The 17,200-nt window shown below is 35.8% G+C and overlaps 1 protein-coding gene across 1 annotated transcript; it reads left to right on the forward strand.

Annotated features, from left to right (window-relative positions):
* The first annotated feature begins 10,384 nt into the window (after positions 1-10,384).
* LOC127832013 (uncharacterized) lies at positions 10,385-14,974 on the forward strand. The gene is made up of 5 exons (XM_052357145.1): positions 10,385-10,408; positions 10,803-10,859; positions 11,597-11,815; positions 12,050-12,226; positions 14,789-14,974. The coding sequence occupies exons 2-5, from the start codon at positions 10,803-10,805 to the stop codon at positions 14,858-14,860; spliced, it is 525 nt and encodes a 174-aa protein (XP_052213105.1). The 5' UTR covers positions 10,385-10,408; the 3' UTR covers positions 14,861-14,974.
* The last annotated feature ends 2,226 nt before the right edge of the window (positions 14,975-17,200 follow it).

Genomic DNA, 17,200 nt, shown 5'->3' on the forward strand with positions numbered 1-17,200 from the left:
TTCAAAGTTATTGAAATACATTTGCAAAAATCTATAGTGCATTCATTAAATGTTTTTCTTGCAGTTAGTGCCGATATCTTTAGATATAAGAATAAATCATTGAATACGTCTGAAATCGGTGACAAAATTTCACGAGTCGTGACACTTTACGTGTGCAATGAATGAAGTAAAAATGGGATTTTTGGATAAGAACACATTCTTATTAAATAGAGTAATTCTGATGTATTTCGCATTGCCATAAGCAGCATTAAAATCTATCTTTTGTGCACTAGTTGAAATTCTTAAGAAAAGTTGTTTAAAAAAGTTATTTACGGTGCCTATTCCATGTGACTTTTTATCATGATCTTTTTTTTTTAAACAAATAACACCGGGGGTGAACAACTTTTATCACGTGACCGCAAAAGTCAAAGCCGGTTGAAGAAACAGTCTGTGATGTTGCACATTAAGGTAAGTTTTGTTGTCTTTTCATATGATTAAAATTTCACTTTAAAAAAGCGATAGCCTATGACACAGTATACTAAATAATCTTTAATTTGATATGATTAGATTGCCTTTACTGTTTCCACTTTCCGAAAGCACTTCGACACAAAATTCTGATATGCAATGCAAACGCTGTTTGTGTATGTGGTTTTGATAATTTTCTTAAAAAAGGTTGCTTAAACGACTGAATTAGATTGATTTTACTCTTCAATTTAATATATTTAATCACATTCATGACAAAAATAGCGGTGAAATTTGAAAAATATCTTATTATTTTATGTTGTTTTGTTTTGCAAACGCAGGATGGTATTTCGTGTGCTATTGGTAATGGCAAACTCAGGTTGCGAGAACATTCAAAGGATAATGAAACGCACACTGTACACATGTTTGGAAGTCTTCAAAATGATGTTTACTAATACGAAAACATTAACTATACAATACAGTATGTGACTACGGAACTTCAATTGACGACATTTGAACAGAGCGGGAATATGCTAATCAACCCATTTTTGAGAAGCATGATTTCAACATAATCACTTAACTAAAAACCATTCCTCATTGGATTTTTTGTTTTAGTTTGCCTGTCACCAAAGAAGTATTGTAGGCGATACATCTTAACAGCAAGCAGTTAACGATTGTCCGCATTTTAGACCTCATTATAATCTTATGCGTAGTCTCAAAGTAGCAATAGTGCGTACTCGTTGCTGCCTATATAAGCATTGGATGCAAAGCTCTGCCACAACAAAGCGTCATTACTGTCGACTTTATACACAAGAATCCATTTATTTAACAAGTCTGTAATCGACATTTTTAGGAGTTATTATACGCTCAATTGCTTTTTATCTGTGATAAATGAAATTCTAACGAAAAATTGGCGGAATTCTTCAATTTCGTTTTCCACAAAACATCATTTTCTTTCCAAGTTGATTATTGTCCGTCAAAATACTAATGGATTTATTTTTACAAATATTGTGTCACATCCAATCATATGCGTTTCTTATGCCTTTTGGTGTAGTCATGAAAACTTTTAAAACCTTTCAGAAATATATTTTAACAAATGGTAATTCTTTAATTACAGAAACATGACGCTTGTATGTGAAATTTTTGGGCAGACATTTAAATCGGAGTGGGGGTTAAAGCTTCATGGTTAGCGCCAAAGAGGGACTGAACGATTCGTCTGTAGTGAAAAAATATTTTGCACAACACAGGCGTTCAACAGACACAGGTGTATATTTTTCATATACAACGCTAGGTTATGTCGGTTTAAAAATTAAAATGCAATTCAACATTCTCACTGCATTCTTAGCGAAAGTATGTTTTTGATAACCTAGTTACAAAGCACTATTTGAACTGTTTTGTATAGTGTTTTCGAAATGAGACGGCTTAAAAATAACATTTAGTAACTAGTTTCGCGCATATTAGTGTGTTCATTATAGTGTATGGTGTTTAACGACAATAATAGCCCAGATAAAATGTCAATGCAAATTTTCACTGAAAAAGAATGGAAATTACACGGCATAAATCCAGTATACGTAATTGGACCCTTACAAATATGTTTTAATGCGTATATTGGATTGTGTAATTCGTAAATACGCGTTTACGCGCCATATCTGGAGCGCTTCTGACGACCATCATTTTGTTTAGTTCCATATTATTATGGATACTATTCTGTGTTTTGTTCTGTATTTAATAGTAATTTAACAGTTCCATTTTTAAAATTAGATGCCGCATTCGTGGTGTTGAAAAGTCGATCCCCTGTGAAAAATGCGACAAAAGGATTTCAACGAAAGATTACCTGAATCGTCACGTCCGGAGGGAGGTAGCTGCAAAGCAATTTACCTGTTTAATTTGCAATGCAACACTCCGAGAGAAAATTGACCTTCAGGCCCATCTTGACACCCACAATGGAGAGAAAATTGACTTTCAGGCCCGCCAATGGAGAGAAAACTGTGTATGTGATATGTGTAAAAAGAGGTACAGGCACCCCAGTAGTCTATCAAAGCACAGATCTGCAAAGCAAGGGGCCTAGTCATCTGTTGTATGACGATTGTATGACCAAGAATTATTTTTAACCCTTTTCCTGGCATATGTCTTACCAATGTGCCGTGATTATTTTCTTTATTAGTGATAATACAGACTGTAAAACAATAAAATATAATATTACGCATGATTTTGCATCCGAAACACTGTTTTCATATCGTTTATCTTGTGTTGTTTTGTTTGGTATTCCTGTTTTTTTTATATGATTATTGTTGATATATTTATTATTCTGATTTAAAGTCAGTATGATAATGGTTGATCTCATACGAATAATTGTGTTCATTATTGTAATCTGTGATAACTGTTGATCTCAACCTATTAATTGTGATTTATATTGATTATCTGAGATTAGTGTTGATCTTATCAAAATCATTGTTATTTATGTTAATTATCTGTGACGATTTTTTTTATCTCACCCAATCAGTTGGAATATACATTTGTAATCTGTGATTTTTGTTTATCTAATGCGAATCAATATGCTTGAAATATATTTGCGGTGATGCATCTTTGTCTCATTTGAATCATTGTACGAATAGTTAACAATTACATTTAAATCTGTAATGCCTTATCAAGTTGCACATAGGCCAGTTTTATGTTTTGCGCATAAGCCAATCGTTTCTTTTAGAATCTTGGCCGTCGATCTGATTATTACGTGTCTTATTGCGATACGCGATATTCATTGCAGCAATAAAACCATTTATCTGCAGATTTTTTGCGTATGCCACTATCTCAACCAACCTGCGTTTGTCATAATCCAGCTTAAGCAAACTGTGTTTGCTCAACCAACCCGCGTTTGTATATTTTTGAAATAGCAAGAACTGACCAAATAAAATATAAAAACGCCATTTTTTATCTCAAATACAATAAATAAACAAAAATTAAGCATCGTGTGCTCTCATTTTTCAAACAATTTGATTTATCCGTGAATCGAAAGTAAAAAATATATAAAATCAAACTGCGTTTGCATTGAAAATCTAAATTTTGTGTCGAAGTGTTCTTAAAAACTGCAAAGCTTCGAACAATTGCAATACGTCTTAATATGCGAAAAGGTATGAAGCATGTCATAGGCTTTGTATTTTTTTACATATTTACATATAAACAGATGAAAATTAACTGACGGAGCGGGATTCCTGATGCATTTCAACAACCTGCGTTGACTTGTGTGGTCACGTGACAAAAGATGTTCATCCCCGGTGTATAAGTATTTTTTCAGTAAAGTACTACCGCGCGTTTGTGATGTGAAGTCCCCACACTGATCCGACATTTTTTTACCGTTCAAACGCGCGGTTGCACTTTACTGAAAAAATACTTATTTGTTTTAAAAGATCGTGATTCTTACGAATGAGCGGGCTCTCCACTTCATCCCATTATAAATGATGAAATATTTCAAAAGAGATCCATAAAAATGTAAACTGGGTCGCGCCTTATTCTTCCAACACAGATCCGAAAAAGTCACGTGGTAAAGGCACCGTGTATAAATCCAAAAAATATAAAAAGATGGAACCCCAAAAGTTACATGAGCCTGCACCCTGTTTATCATGTAGTGAAAAGGTCATATAAATAGAAATATATTGGACAATATGGTGTTACCAAAACATCACAGCATGGTTTCAGAAAACATTATTAACGCCGAAATTAATTTGGATTAGAGGACTTAAAATAAAATCGGATTCATATAGAACAAATAACTACATTACCAAATATCGCTCTTAAAACAGTTCCAATTTATCTTCGTCAATGGAGAAATTTAAAAGACATTGAAACCTTAAAATCTGTTTACTTAAAAAAAAATCGCCTTCCTACTACGAGAAGGGTAGAGCATTAGCCAATCATGGACGCTTATCGAAGAGGAAAAGTACACTTTGACGTATTCAGAAAACTTTGAAAAAAGCGTTACGCTCAAAGCAATTCCAATCTTCGCGCGTGATCAATTCTGCAAAGAAGTTGAAAACAACGACAGACATCAAACAATTTGTGACAACATTAAAGATGAAAAACAAACAACTTTCGTTTCAAACAAATCACGCAATATGCGATGATGAGATCATATCGAATTTTGTTTTGAATTAACTATGGTTGCACATTTTTGTCAAACACATGTCCACTTAGTTATGTACGAAAGTTTCTGAAGTGTTCACAGATATACCGATAGTAAGTTATTATTTGGAAAGTAGTAATATTTTGTTTAATCTAGAATCCTAATTGGTGCCCACTACTGACAACTACATATTTATTGCAGGTAACTGGAGTTGTCATGCTTTATTTCCAGATAATCCGTTTAATTAGGTGAATAATAAGAAATGTTCGTTATATACTGATCTTTTAAGGTGCACATATGGGGGAATGTGACTGCCGACTTCGTTTGATCTTAGCTAACTGGTAAAGAATGTTTATTTATGCATGCGTATTTGTCATGTGTGTAACAAAGCTCCATTTTACACGTAGAACTAGAGCGTTTTCTTAGTTATCAAGATTTTACAATGTTGTCAAGAAGCTTCGACTTATACAGCAATTTGATATTTATACTTGTTCTTTTAATCATTCTCAATCCATGCTACGGACAGTCTTGCTTGGACCTCCGCCGGATGAGAACTGAAATGCGCAGGCCAGCACCAAATTTTAGCCGCCAGTCGCGACCTGTTTGTTTAACAAACGCAGCTCCTTATTTGTAGTTTTTAAGGACGGTGCAGAAACTAACATGCAGTCCGTGATCTAAATCTGTGAAATGTTGATATGAAATCAATGGGCATCTACCTTTCCTCTCAAGTAACCTTTAAAGGGAATATTACAGCCGTAAATCAGTTAGACATAAGCGGCACGTTTCGACGAATGCAGCCCAACTGAACCATATGAAGTAAATGCTCAATAATTCGAATGTGAAATTATAAGGTTTCGTGTAAAATGCAACATATTTCCCGGAACACAGCCGAAATCCCACGTGAAATATGCAATTTTTCAAGTAAAAACAATCAAGTTAAATCTCTATGCATTCGATAAAAAGCATATACATTCAATGTATGGTCTTTTCTCAAAAATGACATATTGTTCCATAAGCGTGCATTCCAAATTTTACAATGTTTAATACGTTTATTAAAGAACACATACACTTCAAAGCTATCTCCCGGTGGGTATTAACATTTTGCAAACACGTACGGCGTCAAAATCAATTTAAGTTAATCGAAACTAGCATAAAGTCAAGGCTTTATTTACCACCAATATGTTCACAATACATTCTTTATTTTTTTTTAAATTGCACACCTCTTTTTTTCTATCTCGTGGCCACGACTTACTATCTCGTGGCCGCGAGTTAGAAAAAGAGCAGTGCAAAACTAAATAAAAGAGGAGCGCAATTAAAAAAAATAGCGGTTCAGTAAATAAAGGAAGGGTGCATTAACAAAAGAGGAGAGAATTTTAGCTATCTTGAGATCCCGACTTAGCTAACTCGTGGCCACGAGTTAGTCAGCCAATCAAATTGTTCCACATGGTCGTCCATGGTGATCTTTATACAAATGGAAGTAATTATCAACAAAAGAGGATATAATTTTAGCTAGCTCGAGATCCCGACTTAGCTAACTCGTGGCCACGAGTTAGTTAGCCAATCAAATTGTTCCATATGGTCGTTCATGGTGATCTTTACACAAATGGAAGTAATCATCACAGTATAAGTCCGCTTTGGTCAGCTACATATAATATATATATATATATATATATATATATATATATATATATATATATATATATATATATATATATATATATATATATATATATATATATATATATATATATATATATAAGAAAAAGAAAAGCGACCCACCCAAGATTACCAAAAAAAGAAAGATGAAGGTATTTATTGTATGTTATTTTTCTTTGAATTGCAGTGATGAGAATCACTGATTGTAGTCCATTTTGTATACTTACCATTGTAATTTTCTGTGTAGCAGGATCGAGCCCATAGCTCGACATGTTCCAGACCAGGCCAGTGCTGAGGCCACGATAATAACCGGTCATAATATAATAACACATAGGACTACTGCCTTTGTCTCCATATATACATTATAACCAGAAACATTAACGTGCGCGCCCTCCCTAATACCAAATACTAGTACACTATTACCTCAAACTCAGCCCCTCTCTTCTTTCATCAAATAAATGATCTATCAAAACAAGTCTGACCCTTACAACACCACAGTACCATAAGACATTTAACGCAACAAAAAGAAAGAATATATATAGAAATTGTCTATGCCACCAACGAAATAGTCATATCGGCCCAATCAAACACACATAGTCCCTCTCATCTATCATCAAATACATGATCTTTCAAAATCTAGCCTGTCCTTCGCAACACCATTCAAACAATATACCAAAAAGCAACAGAGAGAGCCCACGTCACCACAAGATATGACACAAGGCAGCAGAATTATATATGTACCAATACTAACACTATGTACTAATATGTCTTTCGCGAGGGACGTTAAACGGGGGTGCAGTGTATCGGTGCTATACACCGGGCACTTAAAAGAACCAGGGGCGCCTCTGAAATCGGGGCGTTTCCTGTATCCTGCTCAAAACCCCACTAACACCTCTCTTGGGGCGGAGAGCACAACAACCACACATGGGTAAATGAAAACTAAAAGCAAGGCCATACACTATAATATTATGTGTTTAACAACATAATATCAAACATAAGTAAAAGCATAAAACATATGATATAACAACGGCAATCTTATATCATTTATTATAACTTTACCTATCCAATTATAATAGAAAATATAACGTAAATATAAAATAAATACAGCCCAGCTTGATACATGGTCTGGATGTTTGGCAGGCGGGTGGGAAAGAACGATGGTGACTCCGGGTGGGGCTTTGTGAAACTCCTTGGTCGGTTCTTGGCTGATCTGTTGTCGCGCGCATCAAGAGGGTGGTGCTTGTCTCGAGGGGTCGGGCCGGGGCCGTATGCGGGCGCGGGGTTCTGCGCTCTGGGAACTGCAACGAGATACAGCCCTTCACGACTGACCGACGGACGTAAATAACCGACAAACTCCTCCTCTTCCGCTCCAGACAAATGCACAACAATCACATACCACAGACTATACACAACAATCTACAGATCACCATCACGGGACCCGGAACACACATGAGTGGTGTGTGTGTGAGTGTTATATGTGTGTGTTCTGGGTCTTACTCTCCGGGTGATGATGGGATGTGGGTCGTGTTGAGTGTCTTGTACATTAGTAGTGTGCGGGACGCTCCGCGGGATCCACACCTCATCATCACCATACGGTAGAGGGAACATTAAGGTCTCATTGGCCAGCGTGCACTGAACTCTCTTAAAAATAAAAATCATTTGACGAATACCCGGGCGGACGGGGTAAATTTGACCTACTCTGGCTCAAAATTAACCTTTATCCCCTGAAAGGTCACAGGGGCAGGTCGGGCTACAAACACCTCGTGAAAAGGCCAGTAGGACCTGTAAATAAACTCTGATACACACACACACACACACACACACGCACGCACGCACGCACGCACGCACGCACGCACACACACACACACACACACACACACACACACATTTTGAGCAACGACATAAGCTGGTCGCAAAGCTACCAACTAAAAATAACACTTTCCTTGCGCCTCTTTATTCTTTTTCGTATTCCTTTTCCATTTGATATTTTGTTATAGTTAAAATACCGTTGATAAAAAATGGCGTTATCAAAATGTAAACCAAAGCACACACATTCTAAAACATCTACGGATAATCAAATGCTCTCACATACAAGCGGTTAGAAACATAGGTGCCTCCTATGTTTAAGGTACCTTTTCACATATTTTGGCATGTATTGAATTTTGTCATTAAATTCTTTATATTGATAAATGTAAACACTGAATCTAAAAAGCTCCAGTACAAAAACAAGAATAAAATTAAATTAAGAAAAAAAATAAACCCTCATCTGGGCTCGAACCATTGACCCATGGACGTTTGGAGTAAAAGTCGAATGCTTAGACTACCCGGCCATCTGTGCTAATACAATGAACGATGCTTTTTATACCTTATATAAGCAATCCTCGTAGTGTCACAAAATATAGCGAGAACAACAGAACTCTCACAATTATTCAATCGTTTCGCGTTTCAACGCTTTATACTTTTCAGGTTTTTAAATCGAAGATGCACTTAATGGACATTTAAGCGTATGGTTAATTCAGTATAACTGTTTCCTTATAAATATCATAACAACAACGAACATTTGCGAATTTACAATATTTTTAATAATTTTGTCAATTTGCCAAAACGCGAAAATGGTCCCTTTAAAATATCGTTGACGTATTTTAACCCACGACTTATACCCTGACAAAGCACATATCAAACGTTTTGCCCAATTTCCTTTTCGCAATAAACCCACAACCATGACAATACACTGGTCGCTTGTTTTTGGTCAAACGGAAGATGCGGACAATGAAGCAGAAAATAAATCTACTATTCCATCACGCCCAAACAATAAAAATGTTGTTGTTTTTAACTGTTAGTTGACATAAGAAAGAAAAAAAACATTAACACCTGTACCTATTTACGAAAAGAATGTTATCTGCCATCTATTTGCTGAACGCGTGGGTAGCCTCGTTTTTACTTTGGTACATCGCCCGGTCACGATCCGCCCAAGGGGTTTCCACTGGATGGCGCGGGGCGGCTTTATAAAGCTCCTTTGGACACCCTTTGTGCATTTCTCTGAAAGACGTCGGTACAAACGTATAAACAGAGGTGAGTTTGCTATAAACATTATGTTAAGCCATATCATAGATTTCTGCGGTGCAGGTCGAACTTGTTATATGATTGATTTTAAATGGACAATGCATAACATCACTTTTTAAGATATATATTTATTTAGCATTGTATAATTATATATCAGATCAGATGTTTTAATTCAGACGACTAACAGTAAGAAAAGAGTGTAAAGAGCTTCGGTTTTCAACACATATATTTAACCCATTTATGCCTAGTGGACTCTCTCATCCTTCAAAATTGTATCAATTTATTTCCAAAATTAGGGATGTCTAGTATATTCATTTCTATATTTAGAATATTTCTTACAGAAATTTCTTTAAGCAAACAGCACAGACCCTGATGAGACGCCGCATCATGCGGCGTCTCATCTGGGTCTACGCTGTTTGCAAAGGCCTTTTTTCTAGACGTTAGGCATAAATGGGTTAAAGTGATGAGTATCAAAACAACAAAGTAAAATAACGATACAAAATAACCTTGCATACAAATGTATATGCCCTTATGGGTTTTGTTTAGTTGACTTAAGCTAATGATAGCAGTTCATTCTACTTAGTATTCTTTGTTTTGTGACAGAATTTTTATGGAAGTGTAGAGCTATTTTTGTACTGTCAACCACAGGTGGTTAGCGTGTGGCTATGATATTAATTAGTGAAAACATCATTTTGAATGATAAATAATCATATTATAACGAAAAATTTACTTTTCTGGAAAAAAAATTCACTATCAAATATATATATATTTGATAGTTATTTTTTTTTCTGAAAAGTTAATTTTTCGTTATAATATGATTATTTATCATTCGAAATGATGTTTTCACTAATAAATATCATAGCCACACGCTAACCACCTGTGCTATCAACAGCGAATGACGAAAAAATAAAAGTTCTAAAATACCGTATTTTTTACAAGTATTGGTTTATATTGATTAAAATATCACGACTGGTATATTTCATTACTTGAAAAAAGTTCATATTTTCAGTATATTCGGTAATTTTTTTTACTGGGTATGTCTACCAGGTAACTACCAGTTAACTATAAATAACGCAAGTAGATTGATCATCATCGTCACGTGGTAAACCCAGGAATGCAAATTGTGAAAGCGTAGTGAATTGTATATATTATATATATATATATAATGATAAATCTACTTGCGTTATTTATAGTGTGTATATCGCTATGTCACCTATTTTCGCGATGTAATTTCGATTTCAAATCGCGAAATTTTATTACCGAATATACTGAAAATATGAACTTTTTTCTAGTAATGTAATATACCAGTCGTGATATTTTAATAAATATAAACTAATCATTGTAAAAATATACGGTATTTTAAAACTTTTCATTTTTCGTCAATTGCGGTTGACAGTCCCTTTGACAGCAGCAGCATTATCATGTGTTACTGAAACGTGTTGTCATACCAGTTGAAGTCACCATACAAATATTATAATAAATATTTGAGGAATTTTAGTGATTACACGTGGATTTTTCTTTACAGATGAAGTGGCTGGTTGCAGTGTTCGCCTGTATAATCTTGGCTGCAGAGGCTAGAGGAGTTAGTACAAATAATAATATCGTTATTCGAGCTGCGTCATGTGAAAATGGTTCTTATGCTATATGCGGTCAGCGTAGCTCCAGTCGCGTTGTCTGCTCAATGGCTACTATGTCCGCTTTAAGTCTAGCAAGGTTTCGTGGCCACATTAGCGGACATGGTAATTCCTGACCGGACTGGGCGAATGTGCAGTGTGATCTGGAGATAAGCTGGTGGCAGATGTTCATTTCCGCATGACGCGGCTCTGTACTAACAGCGATGCACTTATTATTTGCTTGGCGATATTTCCGGGACTTTAGCTTATGTATGTTCATATTTCCTCCTCACCGGTATGTAGGGTATTCTACTTGCACACATATAATTGTTGATATTTAACTATTAAATTTTAATTTTAATTGATTTACTGCACGTCGAACCTATCAAAGTGTATATATATATATTGTGTTGATCAAACCTGTAACGCTCATTCATGTAAAACTATATGTCATAATCATGTAAAAATATTAAACAATCCATGTCCATGCATGTCCTTCGTATAAAATATGATTTCTATCGTAAAAGTATTATAAATGTATTTCCATCGTAAAAAGTATAATTATTGTGTGCATAGAATACTGAAATCGTACGGTGCTAGCAGCTCTTGTCAGTACCTTTATTCAAAATCTACATGGTGTTATTAAATTAACAATATATTGTTTTCTAAGAACACACCTCTTATGTTCCTATTAATAACGTGGTAGCCTCCGACAACTGGGAACAGGGGAAATGGCCCGCCACCCGAGGATGAAAACAGGGGTCAGGGCCGTACATCAAGTGGACTTTCCGCCGCCAAAAACTTCTGTCGGGGGCTTGCAATAGGTACCATTGTCAACGCCAACGCTACTTTTGACGCAGTCTTCGCTTCTATTGACCCAGTTTGCGATGATCTGCTTGACTTCTTTGCTGCTAACGAACCCTTGGTAAGATCTATTTTATAGTTTGATTAATATCAGTACAAATTTAAAACCACTTATACATATATAGGGTATATGCACTATATATGTAAACGTTGGTTTTAAGCCAAACATAATCTGAAATAAACTCTAAATCTTTATGTGTACAATAACAACCATGGAAACAAAAACATGAACAAAAACAGTAATTTCTTTCAGCAAGAACAAGAAAAATAAAGCAATATTTTTTCGTGTTTTCAGCGCGAGCGCCGTACGCCAAGGGGTAGCCGCCCTGGCCCGTCAAGCGGTAGCCGCCCTACCCCGCAAAGCGGTAGCCGCCCTAGCCCGCCAAGCGGTAGCCGCCCTGGCCCGCCAAGCGCTGCTAGCATATTCCGCCGCACATGCGACCAGGTTGAAAGAATCCCGCTTGACGATGGGGTAAGTGCGGCTGATGTTTAATACACAATAATTGAGCCTTGCTCTGTAAAAAGGGAGATTCATGCATATGCGTATTGTCGTTCCAGATTCATGCATATGCGTATTGTCGTTCCAGATTCATGCATATGCGTATTGTCGTTCCAGATTCATGCATATGCGTATTGTCGTTCCAGATTTGCCTGTGCAGTCCGCTTTTATGGAATTCTTTGTTTAAACAAATTCTCTTCTTTAGTTTTACGGATCATTTTAATTTTCTGCAACTAAATCTATTCATACGACACACGAACACTATCTCAGATCCTAATAAAAAGACGAATGCTTCGGTTATTGTAGGAAAATATGTACGAAATATCTTCGTCACAATCGGCTCGGGGCGCTAATTAGTATTCGCTGTATTTTATGAAATTCGTCTTCAATGTATAATTTTTCTTGCCTATTTTGTGTAACATATTTTTTATCAATATATTACAATTTAAAAAATATAAAAAACGTATAGTCTCGCTTCAACGAACACCCACTCTTAAGTGGAAAGTGCGTCCCTGATTCGCATAATTATGCTTTTTTTGTAACATGAGATCATCCTTGATAATCAAACAATTTACCATAAGCAGATGCGTGAATTGAGGTAGAGCCACTTAATGATTTCCCGCGATTTCTTCGAAGATCGAAGAGCCATTTTATGCCCCCCTTCGAAGAAGAGGGGGTATATTGCTTTGCACATGTCGGTCTGTCGGTCGGTCAGTCGGTCGGTCCGTCCACCAGGTGGTTTCCGGATGATAACTCAAGAACGCTTGGGCCTAGGATCATGAAACTTCATAGGTACATTGATCATGACTCGCAGATGACCCCTATTGATTTTGAGGTCACTAGGTCAAAGGTCAAGGTCACGGTGACACGAAATAGTAAAATGGTTTCCGGATGATAACTCAAGAATGCTTAGGCCTAGGATCATGAAACTTGATAGGTAGATTGATCATGACTCGCAGATGACCCCTATTGATTTTCAGGTCACTAGGTCAAAGGTCAAGGTCACAGTGACCCGAAAAAGTAAAATGGTTTCCGGATGATAACTCAAGAACGCTTATGCCAAGGATCATGAAACTTCGTAGGTAGATTGATAATGGCTGGCAGATGACCCCTATTGATTTTCAGGCCACTAGGTCAAAGGTCAAGGTCACGGTGACCCGAAATAGTAAAATGGTTTCCGGATGATAACTGAAGATCGTTTATGCCTAGGATCATGAAACTTGATAGGTAGATTGATCATGACTCGCAGATAACCCCTATTGATTTTGAGGTCACTAGGTCAAAGGTCAAGGTCACGGTGACACGAAATAGTAAAATGGTCTCCGGATGATAACTCAAGAACGCTTATGGCTAGGATCATGAAACTTCAAAGGTACATTGATAATGACTGGCAGATGACCCCTATTGATGTTCAGGTCACTAGGTCAAAGAACAAGGTCACAGAGACAAAAAAACATATTCACACAATGGCTGTCACTACAACGGAGAGCCCATATGGGGGCATGCATGTTTTACCAACTGCCCTTGTTACCTCTTTACTTATGGATATCTAATTTAAGTAGATACTAATGTGAAGTTGTCGTTGCCCAGTGGTCAAGTCAATATGTTTGTAATTTGATTTATTATAGCACATAAGCTATGTTTATTGTTAAATAGTAGTCTGGTTTTCCAGCAATAACACAACAATTGCAATAACTACCTGTATATATCAAGCTTTGCATCGAAGTACAAAATTTTCATAGTTTCACTAGCGCCATGCGCTCGCGAAAATATCAAAAAGTAAACGGTAAATCTGTAATTTTCTTAGTATTTTTGCAGTATAAGTTTAAAATATTACTTAAATGATACTATTTTGAATTTTAGGACACTTTGTTTTAACCAACCCAATTTCTTCTTGGCTGAAACCACTTACATTTTATGGCGCACTTCCATAGATAACAAGATATATAAAAAAATTAATGTCTGTAAACGAATACTTATTTCATCTTGTTTAAACTTAAAACACCTTTACTGCATATGTACAAACCAACTGCATGCCCATATATTGAAAATCTGGATGAATTATGGAACTTTCATATACCCCAAGGGGCACAAATAATCTAGACAAATGCCGAGCGTGGGGGTGGTTTTGAAAAAATCAGTATATGTTTTTAAAAAGCATGGAAAGCCTACCTAAAATGTGCATTTAGTTCAGTGAAATGATGCTGATTAAGAAAATAATACATTAGATTATGTTTGGAAAGGTGTCCATTACAGTGGCTCTACCTTAAGTTGCATTCCCTTCCAGTGGAATTGCGCTGACAAACAACAGCAAAGTGATATTTACGTGATACATGGATATTAGTTTCTTATTTTAAACTGATACTTGTCATACACTTTGACACCGAACACAATTTACAAAACGCTTAATCAACTAGTTTTATTGATTTGTAAGACTCAAGTCTGCGCCGCAGTAACGCACATTTCTCCCCAAGCTCATTTTATTTCACTCAATGAAACAACACATTCTCACATCCCATGTCCTTGTCATTTCAGAACAAGGCCCAGGAGCTTATTGACATCCTCGTCCGCTTCAATGCAGTATGTGACGTTCTGGATTCTATCTAAACCGGCTGGAAGAACATACACCAGATATGAGCAAAGTTACTATTGAAATCCAACTTCCTTTATACTTTTTATTTAAGTGTTTTTTTTTAAATCAATAAAACTATCTTTCAATCATATTGCGTAATTGTCTGTTCATTCAAATATTCCATAGTCTTGCTAATCCCTATTAAATGTACTCTCTAGTCATCATGTAACCACTTCAGCAGACCAATAAAGAACTCCACATCAGCAGACCTATTATCAACTACATTTCAGCTGACCAATTTAGGGCTACATTTCAGCTGACCAATTTAGGGCTACATTTCAGCTGACCAATTTAGGGCTACATTTCAGCTGACCAATTTAGGGCTACATTTCAGCTGACCAATTTAGGGCTACAGTTGCAGCTAACCAATTTGGAACTCCATTGCAGCTGACCAATTTAGAACTCCGTTTCAACTGACGGATTAAAAATTCCATTTCAGCTGACTTATTAAGAATTCCATTTCACCTGACCAATCAAGAACACAGGTGGTAAGCGTGTGGCTATGATATTAATTGGTTAAAACATCATTTGCAATCAAACATTATCACTAACTGAAGATTTCATACTTGAATCGGATCAGATCGTAAACGAGTAGGTAATGCGAGTTGTGTATCGTGTTATTTCTTAAAATTTGACCTTTGAGTTTTGATTTTTTCCCCAGATAAGTTGATTTTTCGTTATAATTTGATTATTTTTTCATTCAAAATGATGTTTTTACTAATTAATATCATAGCCACACGCTAACCACCTGTGATTTAGAACTGTGCTTGGCTTTCCTAACTATATATCGGCAGTATACGATTGACGTTTGAAAGATATATGTATGCGCTGGTATATACTATTATGTGTAAGAAAAGTTCGATAACAATTACATACGATTGTGTGAAGATGATACATGATGAAAGAAAATTTACATCTTGAAGGAGACTGTATAAATGTTCACTCTAAACTTTTATGCACAAAAATATCTCACTTGACATGCATAACAATAATATGTTAAAGAGCAAAAATTAACGGTGAAAACATTTTCTTGAAGTTCAAATAAATTGGCAAGCTTAAATAATATTTGGTTATTTTCATCATTATCTATATGCTATTTCATTAATTACATACAAAAATATTGAAGCAAACAACAACATTTTTAACGCGGAATGATCGAAATTCAAAATAAGAGACATCGAGTTAAAGCTTATGAAACGTTATCTATGTTTGTGGGAATACAGGCGTCAACCTCATGGAATAAAGCTCAAAGAAATATGACATTAAATCGCATTGAGACGACATAGAGCCAGTGCAGCCAGTGAAAAGAAAACTAACAACGACAAATCAAATGAAATAATCTGACATACGAACCATATACCGTCAGTCAACCAGTTTAGAATAACCCTGCAAAAACGTTAATTCTATTGACCACAATAATTTCTTTCGCGGTTTAGTGTCAATGTGCAAAGATGTAAAAATAAAGGGTAAAACTTATTCTGTATAACAGGTTAGGCCAGTCGACGGCTTATGCAGTTTTCTGTCAAAAATAGCCAATTAAAGTTCACCCTTCGGAAAATTATTAAAAATCATTCAACATACAGAATAAGTGTTTCAAAACATTGTCATGGCATTTGTTTTCCATCGGAAAAAAGTTTATTTGAAAATAATAAAGCCTTCTTTATCCATATGCACATTTCAAAACGTAACTCAATCAGTTCCGGTTAACTTTTTGCTGCATTTATGCCCCCTGTAAGCACAATACAAAAGCTTTCTTGATAAAACTGTGTTAATTTATTCCTTTACCTAATGTTTACCGAGGACACTTATCATTTTGTTTTTATTGGGGCGTTATGGAAAATTAAATACAAATTAATCGGAACTGCTGATTATCCGGAACTGGTTGACAAACTGTAAGCTATTATTGTTAAATATAACGAGTATCATGTATGATAAATTCTTGCTGGTAAACGAGCAAGAAAAAAATGCCACATTACCGTTACGTGTTTTTACGGGATATATAACATGTTTCACATAATAAATATAAAGACCATACATGTAGCATATGCCATTCACTGATACAATTGAGCCTCGAACTCAGAAAACGGGTGTTAATGCATGTGCGTAAAGTGTCCTCCTAGATAGCATGTGAAGTCCGCCCTTCCACGTGACGCTACCTATAAGACTTGATAGACGAATCGCAGCAATCGCTGTCATTAGACAAGAGATCTCGGTAATTAAGATTTACATTTATAGCAGTATTTTAAACAAGCAACTCCGTTAAATCACAATAATGTACGCAAATATACCAAAGTCAGTCTTATTTAGAAGACGAG

The sequence above is a fragment of the Dreissena polymorpha genome, chromosome 5 (assembly GCF_020536995.1).
Source record: "Dreissena polymorpha isolate Duluth1 chromosome 5, UMN_Dpol_1.0, whole genome shotgun sequence".
In the NCBI taxonomy this organism is placed as follows: Eukaryota; Metazoa; Mollusca; class Bivalvia; order Myida; family Dreissenidae; genus Dreissena; species Dreissena polymorpha.

Excerpts from the sequence above, each read along its gene's own strand:
- LOC127832013 (XM_052357145.1), top strand. The coding sequence starts at position 10,803 with ATGAAGTGGCTGGTTGCAGTGTTCGCCTGTATAATCTTGGCTGCAGAG. Across the intron at positions 11,816-12,049 it reads TTGCTGCTAACGAACCCTTG|CGCGAGCGCCGTACGCCAAG; the intron begins GTAAGATCTATT and ends TCGTGTTTTCAG. Across the intron at positions 12,227-14,788 it reads GAATCCCGCTTGACGATGGG|AACAAGGCCCAGGAGCTTAT; the intron begins GTAAGTGCGGCT and ends TTGTCATTTCAG.